Genomic DNA, 21,494 nt, shown 5'->3' with positions numbered 1-21,494 from the left:
GGGGGGGGGGGGAGGGGGGAGAGAGAAAAAATCTAAGCTTTGGCTTCACAGGTGATACTTTTCTGTCCATTTTCCAGCTCCATATTAAAAGACGAGAAATCTGTGAAGAAAAAGTGGGTCAAGAAAATGAGAGAAACCCATCATTTTTACAGGGGTTATTAAATCTTTACCAATCAGGGAAAACTTTCTGTTTGTTTCCCGAGAAAAAGGAACTTAATAGGAACAAGGAAGAAGCGCTGCAGATCTTTTTTCCAAGATTAGTATCGTTAACAATTCTTGAATTGCCTGTTGAAATGGCAATAAAAAGATCAAAGCTTTCTGATTTGGAATATGACTTTTCAACAGCCAAGTTGAAAAAGCAATCAGATTTTGATTGATTATGACACTTCTCCTAATTCGGACAAGTGCTCAAACTTCCAACTTCCTAAAGCATCAAACTTTCATACAGGAGGAGTTGGCCTGTGTTCTTCCCTCTTCCCATTATATGTTACGCTTCGATTCAAGCGTCGATATCGATTTCTTTTTTGCTTGCCCTATTCGTTATCTTGTCTGAAGTGAATCTTGTTCAGTTGTTTTCGCCTTATCGGCCGAAGCTAGATCACCTGGAAACTCTGTCCTCGGGGTTGTTTTGAACAGTTGATTGTTATCCCTATTATGAAATCTCTCCATGCCACTCGATCTATTTTGAGTTTTCCCTGTCTGAATCCCGATGGCTTCTCTCGCTTGCGTGTAGGATAATACTCTCCAAGGCATTACAGGCAGGGCGATGAGTAGGATGTCCGGTGAAATGATGGGTTTGGAGGAGGCGTTTCTCGAGAAGAAGAAAGAGGAGATGAAGCTTGAATGCCCGATTTGCTTCGAGCCATTCGATATATCTCACAATGCTCCTCTCGTTCTATGGTGCGGGCACACTCTCTGCAAGAGCTGCGTCTCGAGACTTCACCGAGCCGTCCTGAAATTCTCGAAACTGCACCCAATCTCTCTTCCGTTCCTTGTGTCTTGCCCGTGGTGTAGCTCCTTTTCCCCGAAGCTAACTTTCAAAGGGATTCTTAGGTTCCCGAAGAAGAACTACTTTGTGTTGTGGATGGTCGATAGCGCAGGAAGCAACGGCCAGATTAGACTCGAGGACCCGAGCTTGACAGGTTTTGATGCTCGGGTCCTCCTCGGCTCCCTCTGGAAGTCTCTCTTCGGGTACCTAACGACGGAACGAGTCTTCAGGCTAGTGTTTCTCGTGATCTTCATGGCTCTATATGCAGCTCAAGTAAGCACAGTCCTCTTAGCTCTCTACTCCCTCACTGTCCTCTTAGGATCGGTTTTCTTGCTCCTTCCCGAACTCTGTTTACCAGCAATCGGTTTAGCTGCTTAACCAGAGGGAAGAATTCCTAAACCGCCAAAACTCGAAACCTCTCCGAAATTATCGATATTTGACTCAGTATGTGAAGCCTAATATCGGTTGTTGACTGTGTTCGTAGTGTGAAATCTTCGGTACTGGCGTCTATCCGGAGAAATTATCGATGATCTCTTTGATTAAATTTTCCGGCATAGGGGTCTAACCGGGGAAATCAATCACCAGCGTTTAGATACCGGGGTTGTCCCCTATGTAAATTTTCCGGTATGGGTGGTTAGCCGGAGAAGTTATCCTAGATGTTGGTAGGCATTCTGGTATGGAAGTCTAACCGGAGAAAATATTGGTACTGTGGCGTACCTCGGGTTCCGGTTTGGTATATGTACAGTGTGAGGAAAATATGTAAAATGCTTGTATAGTGAATAATTGAGCAGAAGGCGTAAAATAATTTGTGTACAAGTATATACATTATACATTTTTATTATAATATATATAATATATATTCTTTGTAATAAAAACAATTAACATCTTATTTATTTATATATTAATGATTCTTCTTTTTATTCAGTAGGTATGGTAGCTATGCTTAAAAATTAAAAGGTTGAAGTTCTATGATATATGGAAAATTAAATTCAACTTGTTTAGTCAATTAAAAATTGGGCTTTGTTTGTGCTGAGTTCGATGTCTGAAGATAATGGAGTATTTATACAGCAGCAAACATTTATTTCAATCTAATGTTGATAAATACAAGGCAATATATATATATACACACACACACACATAATACTCTTAGATCAATCTCCTTTCTCATGATCTGAAGCATGAGAGGGAATGTTGGTCGTAGCAGTTACCTGTGTGGTTTGGTCGGACTGTTGTTTATAGATAGCTGCAGCCATTTTGTTGTAAAGATCCATGTTCATTGTCTGCATCAAAACCAGAAAATCTCGATCCTTTTATCGGATTTCGACACGGGTACCCGAGATTATGTTTGAAAGATTCAATGATCAGCCTTACCTGTGCAAAGAAAGCGCTGTAAGGATCAGACATGGCGGCTGAAGAACAGTTGTTGCAGTCTCTGTTTGTCATGGGAGGAACCATCAGTGGTGGTGGAGGATGAACATAACCTCCTCCTAAAGCATTTCCCATACGCGCCATTGTCGTGAGAAGAGCCATCTGAAATTGTTGTTGTTGTTGTTGTTGCTGTTGCTGTTGCTGTTGTTGCTGTTGCTGTTGCTGTTTCTGGTGTTGCATGCTGAGAACGGATTGGGGTGGCAATGGCGGCATCATCATCATCATCTGATGTGGTAAGTTGGATCTCATGCTCATAAACTGGACTTGAGATTGCAGCTGTTTCAGATGCTCGATCACGTCGTCCAAGATCGAGACTTTATCCATCTGCAAATACATCGTGTACTTTCATGGCTCAGTACCAAATGATCTGTATTTTTTCAGGCTCTTGATGCGTTTTGGATCAAAAGTGTCTAACTTTCAACAACTCAGGAGTGGAAACTTAGTTGCAGAAAGATACTGATGTATAAAAAAACCCGGTTTCTATTGATGTTACCTTACTTCCATTAGGAAGTAGCTTCTGAAGTGTCCTCATCCTCTGATTGATCCTATCTCGTCGTCTCTGCCTCACCCACGAATCGAAAACACATGTTTCAGATCGTCGATTGATCGGCACATAAATAAATAAATAAATAAAATTATCGTTACCCTCTCGGATTCATTATGAATGGCTGCAGCCTTTCCTCTTCTTCTGCAAGAACGTTCTCTTCCCTCCTGCGTCTCTTGTTCTTCTCCTTCTGTTTCTTGTGTTTCCTGCAAGTTACCGTCCGGGTTTTCAGCACCATTTTCTCAATTAATGGCTATTCTTAGAAAAAAAACCCTCTGATTATAGAAAATCTGCATAAAAAGAGCCTTCTGTTATCGTACCGATCCTGAACGGACATGGTCTTTTCCTCTAGTTCTGGCTGTTTTCAAATTCCGACAAGACTCGAAAGATGCCCAAGACATAGATCTTGTGTCGTTGGAAAGACTGGCACTTGCGGAGAGACTCTGACCGAGCCCGAGGCTCTCCTCTTGCAACCCAAACCACAAATCTCCATCCCAATGCTGACGTTTTCTCGCCCCTGGACCGTCCCTGTTGCCCGGTTGGTGGTTCGGACCATCCTGGCTCGGATGCTTGCTCTGCAGAGCAGCCTGGTGAACCACGGACTCCAAGGTCTCGCAGCCGCCGAGAGGTTCGGTCCATATGGGCCTAGACGAGGTGTTCGGCTGCAAAATTTCTCCTAAACCATGGACAGTTAATTGCCCATTTTCCCATGTGAGCTCTCTGACTCCATAGCTCGACCTGAAGTTTTCAGAAGACGGGTTTAGTCAGGCCATGGTAATTTCTTGCGTAGGAAGAAAGGGCAACACCAGTGGAAATTCTTGGTCATTCTCTCAAATGGGCATCAAACAATAGAAAGCAAGAGTAGTGTCATCAGCAATACCCAGTTACAGATTATTGTATATAGCTGAGAATTCGACCAACAGTTAAGAAGACGACAGAACAGAGCTGCGGAAACGAGCGAAGAAACAAGAAGAGGTTGTGTCGATTTCATATCTGACACAGGAACGGAGTAAAGACTCTGTTGCAAGAGGAGATTTACATGTGGACAAGAGGAGAGGCGCAGTGAATCCGCACGTGTGGGGAGAGCTGAAGTAAATCTCAGTCTTCGTCTTCTTCCTCTTCTTCTTCCTCTTGTACGATCCGTGGTGATCGGTCAATTGGGTAATTCCTCTGTTCCAACTCCTCACAGTACAGCGACCACTCATGCAGTTTCTTCTCTTGCCTTCAAGTCTTTGCAGCACACTAATAAAGACTCTCTCTCTCTCTCTCTCTCGAGTTTGGTCCCCTGTCTCGGACAGTCTCTGAGGATTTTGTCTAGTTGATGAAGATTTTTGAAACACAACATGTGGCAGTGATTGTGTTGTGCAGAATCCTGCCTCTCTTTCTTTCTCGCTCTGTTTTAATCCATTGTAGCGGGATAAGGGCATTTCCGTCATTTTCCTTCCACGAAAAACGTTCAAGGTCCAAATACGTTTTGACTTGGGGCAAGTGGCTCTAGGAGAACCACATCTTTGGAATTCTCATTCCGGTTCGAAAGGCGTAATGGTCTCAGTTCACATATGTGTGTGTGTTGTATATATGGATGGACATGGCATGTTAATGCGGAATTACCAAAGTACCCTCGATCGGTGAATGAGCTCTGTCCAATCATTTGGTGTCAACGTCATATACTGAGTTGGAATTCCGCAAGAGTTTAATCGTGACACGTGGTAGAATACTATTGGGCGTTGGTCGGTCCACGTCAGCACGATGATCTCTGGTTTCAACCAATCATTTTCTGGCATTAGATTCGTGATAGCGAGTCCCAACGCTCCCGACAAGAGTTTTATCTGTTCGATACCACTTTTTTTCCGTCTGGTTAAACGTCCGATATCACTTTTGTTTCGTTAGTTTCAGTCCTACGTGATTTTTGGGTGTTATTTTCGTAAAATAACATGCTAAGTGTATAACCATGCTAATTGTACGACCGTACGAGTTCAAAACTTATTTTCCAATATGTATATTGGAAAATAAATAAATATGTTGCCCAATATATTCGTCTTAAATTTGATCAATCTCACTTTCTTTATGAATATATTCGTAGCCAAAGAAAATACCGGATAATGTTATGATGCATGTGTAGATCTATGTTTTTTTTATAATCCAGAAGTTCACCGGACCTTTGACCCAACTATATCTTTCAGAGGACCGGAGTAGTCTATATAAATTCTCCTCCCAAGTTCAGGAATCGAATAGTCGACGTGAAGAACATTAGTCAACATATCTAGGGTATAATAGCATTGGGATTAGAATCACGTGTCTAGTAAGTTAGTGACACTAAGATTAATTTTTGACGATTTAAATTAATTTATATAAAATTACGGATAATTAGTACTCGTTTTACTTTGATATAAAAAAACCAAACTAATACATTTTAATTTTTTTCCTCATCGTTTTATTAGTATCCCAAAATAATAAATTCTTCTATAGATCCATAGCTATTAGGATACATCATTATAACCTTATTGTTATAATATATAGGGTTTTAAATGACACAACAGATAATATAGGATGAGAATAGTAAAAATGCGATAACGATGTGTTTAAAATATAGAATAATATTGGTAACAACAATGACCACACCGGTCGACTTGTCTTGATCTAATTATAGGGTGTGGACCAAATTTGCGATGCCCATTTTCCTTTGAGCCATACCACAAAATTGGATCATCTAAATCCTTTTGGTCCCTTATGATAACATTCTCTTGTTGGCTGCATAACATATATATATATATATATATATATAGAGAGAGAGAGAGAGAGAGAGAGAGAATATTTAATTATGTTTCATTTTTTGTAACAAATTTATTACATATATTTTTTCAATATTAATTATTTTAATTGTTTGAATAAAACTCATATGATTTTAGTAACATCGGAAACAGAAGTAATCCATGGGAACTTTGCCTGTTCTTCTCATCGTGTTTGCCTTTTCTTTCACCCGAGCTTCTTCGCTCTTTCGTTTCTCCTCCAATTGTTGTTTTGCTCCTCTTGCGATCATTTCAATCCTCGATAGTTTAGATCGATAGCGTCGATTATTTATTTCTTTTCTCCTCTCTAATTCACTCTTTTGTCACAAAAAAAATGAAAAAAAATATATATATTAATAATTCTACAACATTATAAATGAAAATTAGGAAAAAAAACATGAATATAAATAAAATGGGAAGCACAAAGGTACCTTTGATTTCTCCATTTTGAGCCTAGCTGCTAATTTTCTCTCGTTTTCCCAAGCAAGAATAGTATCTTTCATTTTCTCATACCTTCAATTTAAAGTTTCATACATCCTTTTACAAATTGCTGTTTAATTTTATAATTAGTATTTAAATAAATAAATAATATTTACCTTTTCCTGATTTTTTTAATTCGAACACATTCCCAAGAATCTGCTTTACTTATCGTTGAAGATGAACCATTATGTTGATACCCTTTCTTAGTAAAATTCTCCTCTAACAAAGAAGAAAAATAAATAAAAAAGATGTTAATAATATTATTATCTAATTTATTCATAAACCGATTCGACTATTTAAACATTTTATAATCATTTTCACCTCCGATTTTAACCTCTTGTGTATGTGTCCTCTCTATGTTTCTCCCTTCTTGTTTTGTCATTACTTTATTATCTTTCCTTTTAACTTTCTTGTTTTTCACATTTAACCCCTCGAGTTCTTCTCTTACTATCCTCTTTTCATCTTCTTCTTCCTCCACCGATCTTACGGCAAATGCCGTGGCTGCAACCGCAACCGCGAACTGGCCGTTCTTGTCATCGTAACAGTCGTTTTTCGTGTACCAGTAAGATTGATCTCTTAGCCAATTCAATGCTGTATTATCTTTGATCCCATGCATATATATAGATTCAAGTAAGATGCTATATATGCATGTGTGTGTATGTATATATATATATTTTCTATTTGTTAGTTTATTGAACATATAGTTAAGATTTTACCGGTTGTGACCAATTTCGGTAGCCATGAACAGGATTGCTCTTGTCCCATTTCCGAAAACATAACTCTGTGCCAAGACATAATAGAGGTATATTACTCGTAGTTCTATAGATTTTTCACTAAATTAATGTCTAAGAAACTTTTTTAAGAGAGTTGGAATTAGGGTGGTGTTTTCGGTTCGATTTTCCAAGATTGAATCAAATCTAATTGAATAATGTGTAATGATATCTTAACTGGATATAATCGAAAATTTGATTGGATATGATTTTTTTGTTAACCAAATTAATTGAAAAATAAAATAAAAATGCAAATATTTACAAAAATGGATGTTTCTCATAATAAAAACGAATCTAAACCGAAACTCGGTAAAAAAATGATTGGTATAGATTTTTCAAAACCAAATAATCCGAACAAAAAGATAAACGAATCCAAATCTAAAATACTTAAAAATGGAACTAAAAAAACGAAAAAAAAATGAAGACGTTTTGAGATTAGTTGTACCTTTGCTTGCCTAGATTCTCCATATATAGATCTCCCACAAGACAGGAGCTCTTAGAACAATATGTCTTGTCTTAATTAATACTTAAGTCCCTCGTATACATACAATGTAAGAACATCACAAGATAAATATATAGTCATGTTAAATATAAGTAACATGAAAGTTCTATTGCCATTTTTTTTTGGAATTGAAGAGATAAACGTGATTAAATTCCTGTTCCAATGAACAGGGGCATGCCAAGTATCTAACATGTGATACATATGCCATTCTTCATCTCTAGGCACTGTATATGTATATATATATGTATGTATATATATATATATTATACATGTGCCATTCTTCATCTCTAGGCTTTCGTAAAGAATAATATTATTTAATTTTGCCTACTTTTTACCCTTTTACTTTGTATCGTCAGCAAAATTTTTAATGGTTTAGTACATAATATTACTATATAAAAGAAAAATTATCGGGCACATGCCACTGGTAAACTTCGGTATCCGGTTCGATTGGTTATTATCGAACCGTTTTTTTTTCGGTTGAAGCCGTACCGGAATTTTCAAGTACCAAAACACACGTGTGTGGCTTCACACACGTACTTTCTTCTATCCCCGCTCCCTCTCACCTTTCAAAAATCCTCTTCCTCTTCGCTGATTCTCATTCTGAAATCGATGGAGATTCCAGAAGAGCAAGAGCGAAGGGTAAAGGCTGAGATAAATCGGTTAGGAGATTTGGAGAAACGGAAACCCACATTCGAATCTGTACAAAACCCACATCGACCTCAAGATTTTAGGTTATTGAAATGTCGGAAGCTCGATTCGGGATACGATACCCGTTTTGCGGAAGGTCATCAGAGTTTTGTGTCGGACCCGGGTGTGAGCACCGGTCTGCCCGATAATTTTCAGGCCAGGCTCGAAATCTGCTCGCCGGATTCGTTCTCGGTGACGCCGGTTCAAGTGCGAGGGTTCAAGTACCCGGGAGAGCAAGAATGCTTTCGGAGATTGAACGAGATACTATCTGGGGTAAGTCTTCCCGTGATTCTGTGGCGCTAATTTTGTTCTGTAGAGAGTGTTGGAATTCTGGGAGTCGGTGTTTGTTTCTTCATCCGGATTCCTAGTAGAAGCTTGTCTTAAAAGGTGCAATGTGATGACACAAATTCTGATCGTGGATTTTGGATCAATGTTACTGGTATTCATCTCCGATTAAAGGGTCTTGAGATTGATCTGCTGTGAATCTACGTATGAGTGGCTAATGATCATTAACTATTTTCACTGCCCTTTGTTTCGTTTATTTGTGTGCACAGAGTGAGAAGGAAATCAGCAAGTTTCTCCTTTATGCTTGTCGAGAGTTATCCTGCGATTAAATATGAGGAAGCAACTGCCATTTCCTTCCCCTTTTTCTTAGATTGAGTTTGTGTTTTAATTGTGTTTTGATCAACTTTCCATTCAGGTGGTTCCTTCACATTACACTCAAAATCACGATGGAGGAAAAGCTGGGGTCTATAAGATTAGAGACTACAGAGTGGTTTTGGCATGTCTAAAAAGGTCTAAGGGCGTCAAAGTTGAAGAAATACCCTGGATAACATTGGCTGTTGTTGAGAAACTTTCCCAGTCATTTGTTTCTGGGAAATGGGAACCGTGTAAACCGGAACATTTTCCGGATGAAAAGGTCGAGGAACTGATAGGGAATCTGCCCAGAAAATTACTGAATTCCCTTTTACCTTTCCAACTTGATGGTCTAAGGTTTGGTTTGAGGAGAGGTGGCCGATGTCTAATTGCAGATGAAATGGGACTTGGGAAGACCCTTCAGGTTGTTACTTCTGTAGAATTCATTCTGTGGAGTAGTAGTTACTCAAATTTCATGTTAGTCTGATGACATACTAAATCTGTGGGCTTAAACCTTTTTCAGGCCATTGCCATTGCTGGCTGCTTCATGAATGAGGGTTCTATACTAGTTGTTTGTCCAGCAGTTTTGCGTTTCTCATGGGCAGAAGAACTGGAGCGGTGGCTGCCCTTCTGTTTGCCATCAGACATACATCTTGGTACAGATCTTGATTGAACCTCTGCCTTTTTCCGTCTATTATCGTATTAATCCTTTTTGCACTTCACTGCATCCATATTGTCAGGTTGTTTGCTAACAATTGTTCTTGAAGCTAAACTCATGATTTTCTATTTTGATTTCCTTTTTCTGCTTGCTTGGGGCTCAAAAGCTAAAGCTGTTAAGTTTTCGAGTCAAATTCTAGAGGCCCTGCACAATTTATCTATTTAAGTTGAAATGAGTTTTGACTACACTTTTTGGTTTCAGTTTTCGGGCATCAAAACAATCCTGTCTATTTATCACGATGGCCAAAAATTGTGGTCATTTCATACACGATGCTTCAGCACCTACGGAAGACCATGCTCGAACGAGAATGGGCCCTCCTGATAGTGGATGAATCTCATCACTTGCGTTGTTCAAAGACAAAGTCGGAACCAGCCGAGGTCCACTTCATTTCATTCGCTATAAATGACAAGTCTATCTAACCTTTCTTTTCCGTTTTTTGTTTTCTTGTGCTTTTTTCTTTGGTTATTAGTGGCTCTTTAGTAAGCTCAGCTGATTCAGTGACACTTTATATAAAACTTCAAGGAACAACTTCAGATTCTTGTGTGCTGGAAAAAGCTTTTGAAATTGTTGACTATGTTTTAGCAGATAAAGACAGTCCTTGATGTAGCTGAAAATGCCAAGCGGATAGTTCTATTATCTGGAACTCCTTCTCTATCGAGGTTGTAAGATGTCAAATCTTAAAGCACAGTAAAGTCTTTTTTCTTTTGGATACTTATAACTTGATATTTCTCCTTCAATTTTTTTCTAATTAATCCAAGAGGCTTACATATTCTCCTAGGTGATCATAGGCCCTTCGACATTTTCCATCAGATCAACATGCTATGGCAAGTTTTCTTCTCGCATGGACTTAAATTTTTCCTCCCTTACTCCCCTGCTCAATTTTGTTAATGGAAATTTCTGTCACTAGGCCTGGTTTACTGGGAAAGGACAAGTACGAGTTTGCAAAAACTTATTGTGACATCGGGTTTGTCAAAGGTTTACAAGGCAAAGTTTTCCAGGTAAATATGGACTTTCCTTGGTAACCTGTTCTATGGTTATGCTATATATCCTAACATGAATGCCCCATTGGCAAATGTCAACATAGTTTATTGCCCATAAAAGATGCAGCTGTTATATCTCATGGTTTCTTCCCTCTGATGGTTCAGGATTTTTCAAAGGGCATTCGCTTGCAGGAGTTGAATGTGCTGCTTAAGCAAACAGTGATGGTATTTCCTTGTTCTTTGAGCTAATTTTGGCTATAATGATTTCCAGGTCATCAATGGTGGATAATGGGAGACTAGTATATCACATATTTCTCTTGAAAAAGAACCGATGGTATAAAATGAGTTCGGCAATTGATATTTCTGGTCCTCACTTTTAATTTTTGGGATAAAATCATTCTGTCTAGAGATTTTAGGTAGCTAAGAATGCTAACCTGTTACATTTGGCCTTGTAATACTACGCTCTAACAAATCCAGCAATGATGATCATTAATGCCAAAACTTTGTAAAGGTCCTTCATGAACTCATTGAAAGGAAAAATGAGGTCCTTGACCTTTTTCATCAATTCCAGTACCTGCGGGGATGATGTAACCTCTTAGGTTAGTAGCAGGTTCTGTTATTTCCGATATCAGATCGATCAGTTTCCCCTCAAGTTCCTTGACAAGGCATAGCAGTTGACCTTTTCATGGAGCCTGGAAGGAATATGTTAGACAGAGTTAGAGAGATAATATACTGTATCTATTACTTAATAAACTAAATCTTGGGAAACAGTTCTGAAGAATATTATGATGCTACCCTTAATGAGATATGTTAATTGACCTTCTCTACATTATGTTTTTAGTTGAGCAAGAACTATGAATTATGACATCCCTTTTCATTTGTTGTAGATAAGAAGACTGAAACAGCATGTGTTGACACAGTTGCCGCCTAAACGTAGGCAAATTGTAACCATCTTGCTAAAGAAGTCTGATATAGCATTGGCCAAGGCTGCTGTCAGTGAAGCTCATCAAAAGGCTTATAAAGAAAATGTTGTTATTACAGAAGCCAATAAAAACTCAGAGGAACCTCATGGTATGTGCAGGTTTTTGTACGGACCTCTTACCTATGTTGACAAATCTTTTTATCATCATTTTTCGTGGCCTATTTACTGAACACTTAAGCATCAAGTTTCTTTTGAAGTTTGGATCTGACCGACAGCTGTGATTATTTCATGCTTTCGATTGGCTGTACAGCTTTAACACAGTTGTCTTTGTTGATTTAGCGGGCAATGCTTGTGGAGAAAATAAAGGCGGAGATGTGAGTTCAGAGGATTTGGGTTCTCCTAACCGTATGTCTCAAGTACTTTGTTCCATGGATACCAGACCCAATTTTTTCTGCATATGTTTATCATTTTCCCTTTATTTTTAGTTCTCAAAATATTTCTTTTCTCACATTTTAGCTGTTACGGATAATCAACTATGTGGGAAACTCTCATACCAAGAACTTGGCATAGCAAAGCTTTCTGGGTTTCGTGATTGGTTCTCTCTACACCCACTTATACCTGAGTCAGATAATATCCCAGAAGAAGCTGATGGGAACACGAGCTCAACTAAGATGGTAGTTTTTGCACATCATCATAAGGTTCTGGATGGAATACAGGTTAGTTTGTTCAAACATCGACAACTTTTGTCAACATTGTTATTATTTGAAGAAAAAAATTCTGAGGCTTGGTCAACCTACTATGTTTCTTTTATTTTGGCTTTTAGTATTGGTGATGCAACTTATTTGAAATGTCATGGGCTGGTAATAATGGCTTATGATTCACAGGGCAAGTTTATTTTTTTAAACCATGTGGAGTTTGTGCTTAAGTAGCTTTCATCTAATTGTGGCAGGAGTTCATATGTGAGAAGGATATCTGTTTCGTTCGCATTGATGGGACAACATTGCCAAGAGATAGACAATTAGCTGTACAGTCATTTCGATCATGTAGTGAGGTCTGGACAACATTTTCTGTATGTTTATTCTCCTTCAAATGCTTATGCCTTTTTGCTTGTATGTTCCTAAGTTACAGTTTGTTCCTCCAGGTCAAAGTTGCAATAATTGGCATAGAAGCTGGCGGAGTTGGGCTTGATTTCTCAGCAGCACAAAACGTTGTGTTTGTTGAATTGCCTCAAACACCGTCACTGATGCTTCAGGTTCTTTCTTATTCAGTTCATATGTTCTTCCTACTTCCTGTTTTTGTTCCTAAACCTATTCTGCAGGACTTGTTAATTCTGGTTGGTTTTGGAATACATAATCAATTGAATACATTTTGAAGGCTGAGGATAGAGCTCATAGGCGAGGGCAAAAAAGTGCTGTCAATGTGTACATCTTCTGTGCAAAGGTGATCCTCTCGTTGCCATCATAATTCTCATTTAGAGTTTGTCTTGTGCCTTATACTTGGATAGCAACTCTATTGCCACAGGATACAAGGGACGAGTCTCGCTGGAAAAATCTGAACAAGAAGCTGCATCGTGTTTCATCTACCACAGATGGAAAATATGATGCAGTAACTCATATTGAAGTAACTTCTAAATCTCAGTTTTCTTTTCTCCATTATCAGTTAATTGTTTTTACTCATCACATAAATATGTAGTTCATGATAGTTTTATGGGCGCTTTCCCACCCAGCGGGGCATATGCCTACCATTATCTTGGTTTCAATTTGGTTAAATTTCATCTCTGGCTATGGCAGGTTGATGATGTATATTCTTTAAAGCATCCTGAAGAAATTGTTGAAAAAGAATGCCTTGATGAGCGTCCATCCAGAGCAGATGATGTCGCAGCTGATAAACTTGTTGAAAGATTGGAAGATCAGAATGAATGTGGATTCGATTCAGATGTATCAGATTATATTGATCTCAAGGTACACCTTTTGACTTCATAAATCTGTTTATCCAAACAGGTTATCTGTTTCCCGAAGATGAATATCCTTTCTTTATACTGGGAGGTTTTTGAGCCAAATGTCTGGTGAACATGAGCAAGAAATGTAGAACTCCTGCTTGATCTACATATCTGTTTCATTGTTCACCTAAACTCAAAGAAAAATTCACTTGTTTTGGTCGAATACTTATTTCGGCTGTACAGGATGATGCCATTCCTAATCTGGAAATATCAAAATCTCACCCTTTTGTTGAACAATTACGAGCTGTTGCCTCTGACTCTGAAGATGGGTCTCCAGGCAATGTTTCTAAGCTCAACAATGATAACCAAGGGATCTATCAAGCTAAAAATGTATGAGCCTAAATCTTTTGAAATGTCTATTTGTTTTCTTGCCATATCTCTGATATTCAGATAATTGGTTTCATGCAGTTTATCACTGATGGACATGTGAAGGATAATGATTCTTTTTCTTATTCCCCTCTTGTGAGTTCCCTGCGATTTGAGGTAAAGTTAGAAATCAGAGCCTTTGCTCTGTTTTCTCTGATTAACTCTCTCCTTTCCAAGGCTGATATTAGCACCTAAATTTGGATAAAGGGATAAATGCATTTGTCAAGATGTTAAAAGTTTTGTGAAACTATATAATTCATATGTTCAAGTCTCTCGTTTTTTAACTTCTTCAGCTCCAGATTTAAGCTGCTATGCTCATTTCTAATTCCTTTGTCACTGCAAAATCCTTTTATCCAGTCTCTCGTCAGTTAATTTGCTCTTATTTACCTTTAGGTGAGCCAATACACAGGAAGAATCCATTTATATTCTTGCATTCTGGGTAAAGATCCAAGGCCAAAGCCGCTTTACCAGAATTTCCGACCTGAGGAGATTGAAACGTGCAATTCGAGTCCGGTTATCAACGAAGAAACAACCTTGGGATCCCTCGGGGACAAACATGTGGGTGCTGTTTCAGAATTCGTCAAAGAATGGAATTCTTTACGCCCAATCGAAAGGCGGAAACTTCTTGGAAAACCTTTGCAACTTCCACTGTCCTTGGAGCTGAGCTACTTGAGTGAAAGTACTACTCACAACAATGAGGTATGCCGTTTTAGTTTCAGCTATAAAATTATTTCCCAAAATCTGGTTCCAGGATAAGTATTCAGAGTGTTTATGCATCAGGGACTGATCAGGGGAGGAAGCAAAAGACGAAACACACCCTTGTCCGAGATCAGTTTTCCCTTACCTCCAAATGCAGTGTGGAAAAAGATCAACCTTCGAAGTGGCTGCCACAAAAAGGAGAAAGAATACACCCAAGCCTGGACTCTGAATGACGAACCACTCTGTAAACTCTGTCAAAAGCCCTGCAAGTGTGTGAAACCATGGAGTGTATTCACTACTTACTGTGAGTTGGTTTCTGTGCTTCACCATGGATTATATAAATCCATCTTGTTTTGTTTCTAGGGGAACAAATGCCAAGGAACCCGAATACCTCGAGGATCTATTCTGCAATCTTGATTGTTATGAAGAATACCGGATAAGAACAAGTGGCAATTATCTGCGTCAGGTACAATTTTGGTTTCTTTCACTGTGTTGATCTTGATCTTGTCCTCTGGGATTAAGGCAGTTTATTTGTACATCTCTCTGGCATCACTGAAAGATGCAACATTCGTGATACTTTAGGAACTGTTTCAAATTGAACATGGGATTTGTACAAACTGCAAACTAGACTGCCACCAACTTGTGACAAAGATAAAGCGGTTAACCGTGGAGAAGCGTCGTGGGTATATAATCAAAGTGGCTCCAAATTTGGCTGCTCGGAAGAACTTGTAAGCCATTTCAAGTCTTGACTTACATGATGTGAATGCGAGTTACTCTATCTGTACTACCAACTTTTCTTTTACAATATAATGAGTTTCCTTTTATAATGTCTAATAAGGCTCGAGACCCTTGTTAGCGATCCTACCGAAGGAAACGCATGGCACGCAGATCACATCATTCCAGTCTACCGAGGTGGAGGTAGGGTTTGTCTTCAACACTTTTCCCGTTCATCGCATCAATGCTATACCGTCATAGCTACGTACATATATATGTAAAAGATTTCCTTTTCATGGCAGGAGAATGTAGGCTAGAGAACATGAGGACACTTTGCGTGGCTTGCCATGCAGACGTCACTGCAGCTCAATGTGCTGAGCGGCGTGATATAAGGTCCAAAGCCAGGAAGCAGCTCAAGACCACCTTAAAGGAACTCAAGAACAACAAGAACCAGAAAATTTCAGTGTCTGATAATGAAAAGGTACGAGGACAAATGAAGAATCTCATTCTAACATGTCTTGTGTCTCATGTCATAGAAGCACAAAACCAAAACAACAATAAGACCCATCAATTTTTTCAACATTAACTGTTGTTTCTTTCTGTTGGGTTTTTCAGGATAATGATGATTCAGATGCTCTGATAAACGTCGATGAGGACGAGCTTCTAGTTGCTGTTCCCGGCAGTGCATACTCCAACGATCAGAAGACAAATCTGGCATCATAATGTTCATGTTTGATCTGCAAAGAAGTTTTGCTTGTTCTGTCTGTATCCTGGTTGATCTGACAAGAACAAAACGTGGGATAATTCATTTCCTCTTTGAAGTTTTTCTTGTTGTCTAGTGTTGTGACCCACAGTTACTTCTCCTTTAGACAAGAACAAAGCTACAAGAGAAAATGGGAAGTTCTATTATACAAAGGGAATTGATATTGGAAGAGACCTGAAACATATAATTAAAGACCAGAAAAAAGACTAAAGCAATTCGCTCTCCATTAGAGGAGATATCTTCAGAGCACATAAATCACAAAAGATTGTTCTTGAGTTAAAGGTGTGGGACACACACACACACACACATATATACACACTGTTGAGCTCAAGAGTAATTTGAAACAGAGATCCTAATCCTTCATGGTGGCAGAAGAAATGCTAATATATTCAACATGACAATATCCTTAAATCTCCAACCAGAGTCCAAGTCAGTGTCATGTCCTCTTCATCATCCCACCTGCAGAAAACCTTAAAGGCAAAAAGCAGAAGAAAATGGATAGACAGATTTAACAATCTTGCATTGCACAATTATGTTTCAAAGGAAAACAGCCCATAGTAACACAAGCTGATGTGGATCAGTCAAGGAGGTCTTTTATCAGTGCAGGAAAGCACAAGTGCAGCCAAGTAGATGATATGAAGCACGAGGACATATACACACATATACACACAGCAATGTCGGGAGAAGTCTAGATTGACATTCAATAATAGAATGCAGCCCCATGCCTTTTTGTTTCAACCCGATTATTTATTTATTTTTTTGTAGGAGAGTTTGCGGAGTCTCAGATGCAATGGCTTAAAGCATGGACAAGGGCCCTCTCCGTTTATAACCTCGTAAACTTTCAAACATCACTTGCCACATGAATCCTGCTCAGACCTTTTACTTTTACATCCATCATTTCCACATCGATCGATCCATGAAGATGAAGATGGAAACTTGGGAACAAATGCATTATAAGCAGAAGAGAGTGAAAACACCAAAAAAAAGACAGGAAAAAAAGGCATCCCGAAAGCTTACCTGGAATCTCAAGCGAGAAACTTTCGAGATCCAAGCCAATCAAAACAAAATAAGCGATCGACCCAGTTCTTTCGATCGTATTCCCAACCCATGGCAAAAAAATTCCGGAAAGGAAACACTCTCCAGATGAAGAATTGAAACACTGGCTCCGATTCTAGGGTTTCACCATGACCACATTCAAAACAGAACGAAAAAAAAAACAAGAAGAAAAAAGGAAGAAGAGTAACAAAACCAAATAAACAAACTAGTGCGAAATTCAGGCTTCTGGTTTTTTGAAAGTAAAAAAACCTTGGCGGAACCGACTCTAGTGTGCTTTATACATGTATATATATATATATATATATATATGTATTTTTAGGGTTCCAAGGGAGGCGGAGGTAGTGAAGGAGGCGAAACGACAGCGTTTCAATTTGCATTTCATCAACTTTTTGAACGTCACCAGAAAATGACGTGTTCAATTTTTTTCTTCAGGACAATTTGACACGTCATCTATTAATAAAAATCAAATCGATTTTAACCGGTTTAGACAAATTTTAACCGGTTTTGTACTTTACCAAAAAATGACATTTAAATAGAATTAGGTTCCAATTTCCCCTATCTGACAACGGTTTTAACTAACAAAAATGAAAGGATTGGAAATTAAATGTGAAAATAATGACCTTTTTAATTATCCATTTGCCAAATTTAAAAAAAAATGGACGATTGAATCTGTTGACGACACGCAATACAAAAACTTGCTTTACCAAATGTTTATAAAATAAATGTTTACGATGCTTAAGAAGAAAGACCGTTTCTGGCTGTTTTGAGACCAAACAGGTTCTTCAGCAGGTCGGCAGTGTTCGGAAGTAGCTTCATGGGACGTGGAGCCATGAAGTTAACAATCTTCTCATGCACATTATACCTGTAATGCAATATGTATATATGTATATAACGTTATCATTCTCATATGCAGACACTATTATAATGATCTCGCGATGAAAATCCTGTCGGAACTTTACCTGATCTTTCGGCTCTTTGATGCCCTCCTATCCACTGCTTTCCTCTTCTTTGTCTGAAATTTCTTCAGAGCATAAAACGCCGCCTCTGCAACCACATGTAAAACCAACACTCGGAAACCCAGACAGAATATGAACAGAAACTGGAGTTTTATGAGATAAAAATCCCACCCACATTCAGTAAATAATACTAGAATTGTAAATCAATACAACTAGTTGCGTAAATTGTAAGCATTTACTCGAGTATATGTATATACCTGACGATGCTGGGTCGATCGTCTCGAAGAATTCCTTCAGCAACTGCTGGTAGAATTCAGTATCCTCCAGAAGTTCAGGATCTCCCTCAAGTTTTGTTTCCTGTTTAAAAAAAAGATCTTTGAAGTCAATGATGAGCATAAGATAAAGAGTAACCCAAGATCATTCTACGATAGTTTACATGGTCTATTAGATTACAGATTGCTAAGATGATAATTTATATGCATAACATTCAAACATTTTGGACCGAACATAACACAATAAACATCTTTAATGCATGATACTCCAGGTCAGGTGACAATGGTGAAGCACTAGATAAGAAACGAAAAAATTCAAAGAGAAAGATTGCAAGAATACTACCTCCTGGTTTGGATGTGCTGCTTCTCCAGGTACCTGTGCATTAAATTCTAAAGTTCAGTACAAACTGAAGAGAAACTGAATTTTGTCCCATCAAGACCAAACTTGTGACACTGACTTACAGTTCCAAAAACAGCAACAGTAGATCTTATTTGTTGCATCTGTTTAATCATTCTACTCGGATCCCTCATGTGCGAAGCAACCTGTTCACTAATGTTCTTTTTTTAAAAAAAAAAAGGAACAACTCAAAGTGAGATTTCTGACAATACTCCAACTAAGAGCATATAACTCGGGTTCAGTATCTATTACCTGGTTGAAAGCATGGAGCTTTCCTTTAATAGCAGCTGCGCCCGTTGTGACTTGTGATCTTCTCTGCCATTTGTCCACTGCCTTATCTCGGAAAGAAGATATTCTACAACATAAATAAAAACCCATTTTTTGTATCAATAGTGACAAAATAAATGGGTTATAAGACTTAGAAAGCTTACTCTTGAAGATCAGAGTAGTCAATCAAGTTTTACTAGATAGGTTATCATACATGGCGGAAAAATAGACAGTATTAGTCTTGTACAGTTAAACTACGACTTGCTTTATGTGAGTTATACTGGAGAGGAGTGCTTAATTACCTCTTTTGCAAGTCAGATATCCTCTGCCATTCATCAGTGTCTTCAGAATCAGATTTATTGATACGATTTGAATTAGCTGGTCATGAAAAGACAATAGACTAAATGAGAAAAGTTATGTTGACCTTCACATTATAAATATAGACTGTTCTGTTTGATATTGCACAGAAGCTCCATAATTATCTAAAAACCTACCAAATGATATTCCAACACACTAAAATCTGGAGAAAGAAAACAACAGAGCATAACCACATAAAATGTTAAGAAATATGCAAATCATACCATCTACTTGCTGATCAATGGAGGGATTCTTCTCGAGCAAAGCCTAAAAATCAATGAAACAGAGAGATAGCACACATTCAGGCCAGGGGGCCAGCCACACAATTAAGAATTCAGATAACTCACAACACTGTCTACTTTTAAAAGAACAAGAATATTGGTTTCCTCGTCAAAGCATACCTCTTGCAACTCCAAGAGGGAATCTAAAGTCTTCTTAGATGAAGTAATTAGATCTGCATATGCTGTAGATACATTTCCGTCCGTTGAACAAAAAGATAACTTGACAGGCTCCTGGAAGCATTTCTTTCCATCATCAGCATAATGAAACTAGTAAAGATAAAGAAAAACGGGAAAAGGTAAAAGTTTACCAGTGGCAATCTATTTGAACTTGCAAATGCCTTCTGCAGTAAGAATCTGAACTCCAGAGTTTTATCCCAAAGAGCCTTCACGTGGAGCACAAAGAAGAAAGTTATTAGAAACTTCAGTAATCTTCAAGTTGCTCACCAGAATAACTTTAGTGATACAAAGATAAATACATATAATTTCACAAATGGGATTACTAAGAAGATTACTTCTTGAAACTTAGAACAATGTCATACCTTCTGGTTCTTCACCGCTTGACCTTTGACAGCATCTTCATCCGTATTACGCTTTAGGTTCTTCAATATATTCCTAGTCCAAGAACAACCATATCATGCACAGAAAAATGCCAAAACAACAGTCTTATTGTGTCAATCTTTTAAATTAGATCATAAATCATAATTTAGAGAGATAATATCTGAAATATCTTCCATTGAGATCTGTAATTTAACCTTAGAATAACAGATTCCATGTGAAAAAAATTATTCCCAACTAGTCATGGGGAATTCAAATTGATTTTAATGAGTTCCTAAATTAAGCCAATGCTATGGCTTATGTTTTTTTTTTTTGGTATGAATGCTATGGCTTATGTTGCTTTACCGCTTTAGTTTAAAGAATTTTTTAAAACCGCTTTATTTTAAAGAATTTTTTAAAGCTTCCGATCATTTCGACAAACAAATATACATAAAGGCAAAGAGAGAAAAGAATAATCCGAAGTCTTACTGCTCTTCTGAACGAAGATCCATATACTCTTTCTCAAGTTCTTCCATCTCAGCATTTATATGTCCATCATCAGGTTCACCACCACTTTCAGTTTCTCTGTCATTCCCTTCTTCATCTTCCTCGGTATTTCCTTCATCACCCTCCCCGGTAATTTCTTCATCATATTCCTCACTATCCCTTTCATCTTCTTCGTCAGTTATGTTATCCTCTAGCTCATCATCCTCATACTCATAATCTTTACCCTCACCTTCCACCTGTAATAGGATCCTCCTTTAGCAAATAAATTTATGAAAAACCATCTATCCTAACAAAAAAAGGGTATTAAACATCACCCTATGGTTTTCCCGGTCACTTATGTCTTCAGAATCACTACTAGAAAGTCTTGCTTTCTTCGACCTCTTTACACTCGGCCTCATCTTCCCCACCTACAACATCCAAAAAAAATCACTTCAAACCATTAGACCATAATCCCTGACCATAATTTCTCAAATCCCCAAATCTAAACCCTGGATTATGTTTATCCAAAAGATCAAGCCTTTAATTCGAATCCCTCAGTCAGTGTAAGTAAAAGTGAATGCACTTCCAATTGTTCCGACAAACAACAAAAATTGATAATAACACTATAGGGGGTAATCACCGCTGAATCTCATTCTTTCTACCAATCTTGTGAAACCAAGCTAAACTCAATTGGTTCATCCGAAATTTAGTATGAAAGTAAGGAACCGACTTCGCCGGCTTTGGGCTTACTTGAATAAAAGGACTCCTTGGTTTGTGACAGAAACTCCCGCCGACGGTCGAGGGCAAAGTCCAAAATGTTCTACAACCCAACCAAAAAAAACTCAAAACCAGAAAACATCATACGGGCAGAATGGATGCGAGCGGTCAAGCAGTGATCGGAAG

At 38.2% G+C, this 21,494-nt stretch overlaps 5 protein-coding genes across 9 annotated transcripts in view; 2 read left to right on the top strand and 3 right to left on the bottom strand.

The window, feature by feature from the left end:
* The window catches only part of LOC104818331, a 3,121-nt gene extending 1,265 nt beyond the window's left edge, over positions 1-1,856 (top strand). The window contains exons 1-2 of one of the 4 annotated variants that reach the window (XM_010547876.2): positions 34-622; positions 734-1,856. In XM_010547876.2, the coding sequence (XP_010546178.1) occupies positions 767-1,366 (600 nt within the window). In that variant the 5' untranslated portion in view covers positions 34-622; positions 734-766 and the 3' untranslated portion in view covers positions 1,367-1,856. Of the gene's footprint in view, positions 1-33; positions 636-733 lie in introns of those variants that run through there. The other 3 variants (XM_010547878.2, XM_010547875.2, XM_010547874.2) reach the window with 3 other exon arrangements.
* A 120-nt stretch (positions 1,857-1,976) lies between these two features.
* LOC104818329 (transcription factor PIF7-like) lies at positions 1,977-4,318 on the bottom strand. Its single transcript, XM_010547868.1, has 6 exons — positions 4,000-4,318; positions 3,281-3,698; positions 3,062-3,166; positions 2,910-2,975; positions 2,360-2,740; positions 1,977-2,268 (listed from the first exon to the last, which is right to left on the bottom strand). Coding segments are annotated over exons 1-6 (1,101 nt in total). The 5' UTR covers positions 4,002-4,318; the 3' UTR covers positions 1,977-2,139.
* A 1,454-nt stretch (positions 4,319-5,772) lies between these two features.
* Positions 5,773-7,588, bottom strand: LOC104818328. The gene is made up of 6 exons (XM_010547866.1): positions 7,445-7,588; positions 6,946-7,010; positions 6,551-6,829; positions 6,346-6,448; positions 6,181-6,262; positions 5,773-6,066 (listed from the first exon to the last, which is right to left on the bottom strand). Exons 1-6 carry the CDS (start codon positions 7,465-7,467, stop codon positions 5,866-5,868), a joined length of 753 nt encoding a protein of 250 aa, XP_010546168.1. The 5' UTR covers positions 7,468-7,588; the 3' UTR covers positions 5,773-5,865.
* Positions 7,589-8,059: 471 nt separating this feature from the next.
* Positions 8,060-16,122, top strand: LOC104818327 (DNA annealing helicase and endonuclease ZRANB3). 2 transcript variants are annotated; one of them, XM_010547864.1, is made up of 25 exons: positions 8,060-8,461; positions 8,889-9,248; positions 9,348-9,480; positions 9,744-9,919; positions 10,128-10,201; positions 10,331-10,366; positions 10,450-10,540; positions 10,688-10,747; positions 11,410-11,593; positions 11,784-11,849; positions 11,961-12,160; positions 12,394-12,495; positions 12,586-12,696; positions 12,819-12,884; positions 12,966-13,064; positions 13,235-13,405; positions 13,627-13,773; positions 13,852-13,926; positions 14,203-14,508; positions 14,590-14,777; positions 14,872-14,974; positions 15,091-15,236; positions 15,347-15,426; positions 15,525-15,703; positions 15,838-16,122. In XM_010547864.1, the coding sequence occupies exons 1-25, from the start codon at positions 8,111-8,113 to the stop codon at positions 15,943-15,945; spliced, it is 3,612 nt and encodes a 1,203-aa protein (XP_010546166.1). In that variant the 5' UTR covers positions 8,060-8,110; the 3' UTR covers positions 15,946-16,122. The 2 variants fall into 2 exon arrangements, with proteins under 2 accessions (XP_010546166.1, XP_010546167.1); XM_010547865.1 differs by lacking the exon at positions 13,627-13,773.
* Positions 16,123-17,641: 1,519 nt separating this feature from the next.
* LOC104818326 (putative uncharacterized protein DDB_G0270496) overlaps positions 17,642-21,494 on the bottom strand; it is a 4,195-nt gene continuing 342 nt past the window's right edge. Inside the window, exons 2-15 of the mRNA XM_010547863.1 lie at positions 21,342-21,411; positions 20,927-21,019; positions 20,595-20,848; positions 20,111-20,183; positions 19,880-19,954; positions 19,692-19,802; positions 19,515-19,557; positions 19,236-19,311; positions 18,919-19,021; positions 18,732-18,827; positions 18,613-18,645; positions 18,255-18,354; positions 18,001-18,085; positions 17,642-17,903 (exon numbers count right to left, since the gene is read on the bottom strand). Coding sequence (XP_010546165.1) covers positions 17,777-17,903; positions 18,001-18,085; positions 18,255-18,354; positions 18,613-18,645; positions 18,732-18,827; positions 18,919-19,021; positions 19,236-19,311; positions 19,515-19,557; positions 19,692-19,802; positions 19,880-19,954; positions 20,111-20,183; positions 20,595-20,848; positions 20,927-21,010 — 1,260 coding nt within the window. The 5' untranslated portion in view covers positions 21,011-21,019; positions 21,342-21,411 and the 3' untranslated portion in view covers positions 17,642-17,776. The remainder of the gene's footprint in view (positions 17,904-18,000; positions 18,086-18,254; positions 18,355-18,612; positions 18,646-18,731; positions 18,828-18,918; positions 19,022-19,235; positions 19,312-19,514; positions 19,558-19,691; positions 19,803-19,879; positions 19,955-20,110; positions 20,184-20,594; positions 20,849-20,926; positions 21,020-21,341; positions 21,412-21,494) is intronic.

Source organism: Tarenaya hassleriana, unplaced genomic scaffold (genome assembly GCF_000463585.1).
Source record: "Tarenaya hassleriana unplaced genomic scaffold, ASM46358v1 Cleome29, whole genome shotgun sequence".
Classification (NCBI taxonomy): Eukaryota; Viridiplantae; Streptophyta; class Magnoliopsida; order Brassicales; family Cleomaceae; genus Tarenaya; species Tarenaya hassleriana.
The sequence above is the reverse complement of the archived record's forward strand: the minus strand, read 5'-3'. Positions and strand labels throughout refer to the sequence as shown.

Bases quoted from the DNA above. Each gene is read 5' to 3' on its own strand.
- LOC104818329 (XM_010547868.1), bottom strand. The intron at 3,167-3,280 runs GTACGATAACAG...GGTAACTTGCAG, and splicing joins ACCATGTCCGTTCAGGATCG to GAAACACAAGAAACAGAAGG. The intron at 2,976-3,061 runs GTAACGATAATT...TGGGTGAGGCAG, and splicing joins TTCATAATGAATCCGAGAGG to AGACGACGAGATAGGATCAA.
- LOC104818328 (XM_010547866.1), bottom strand. From the start codon at position 7,467: ATGGAGAATCTAGGCAAGCAAAG. The intron at 6,830-6,945 runs GTAAAATCTTAA...ATGGGATCAAAG, and splicing joins ACCGAAATTGGTCACAACCG to ATAATACAGCATTGAATTGG. The intron at 6,263-6,345 runs GTAAATATTATT...TTTAAATTGAAG, and splicing joins ATTAAAAAAATCAGGAAAAG to GTATGAGAAAATGAAAGATA.
- LOC104818327 (XM_010547864.1), top strand. From the start codon at position 8,111: ATGGAGATTCCAGAAGAGCAAGAGCGAAGGGTAAAGGCTGAGATAAAT. The intron at 14,509-14,589 runs GTATGCCGTTTT...TTTATGCATCAG, and splicing joins GTACTACTCACAACAATGAG to GGACTGATCAGGGGAGGAAG. The intron at 15,704-15,837 runs GTACGAGGACAA...TGGGTTTTTCAG, and splicing joins CAGTGTCTGATAATGAAAAG to GATAATGATGATTCAGATGC.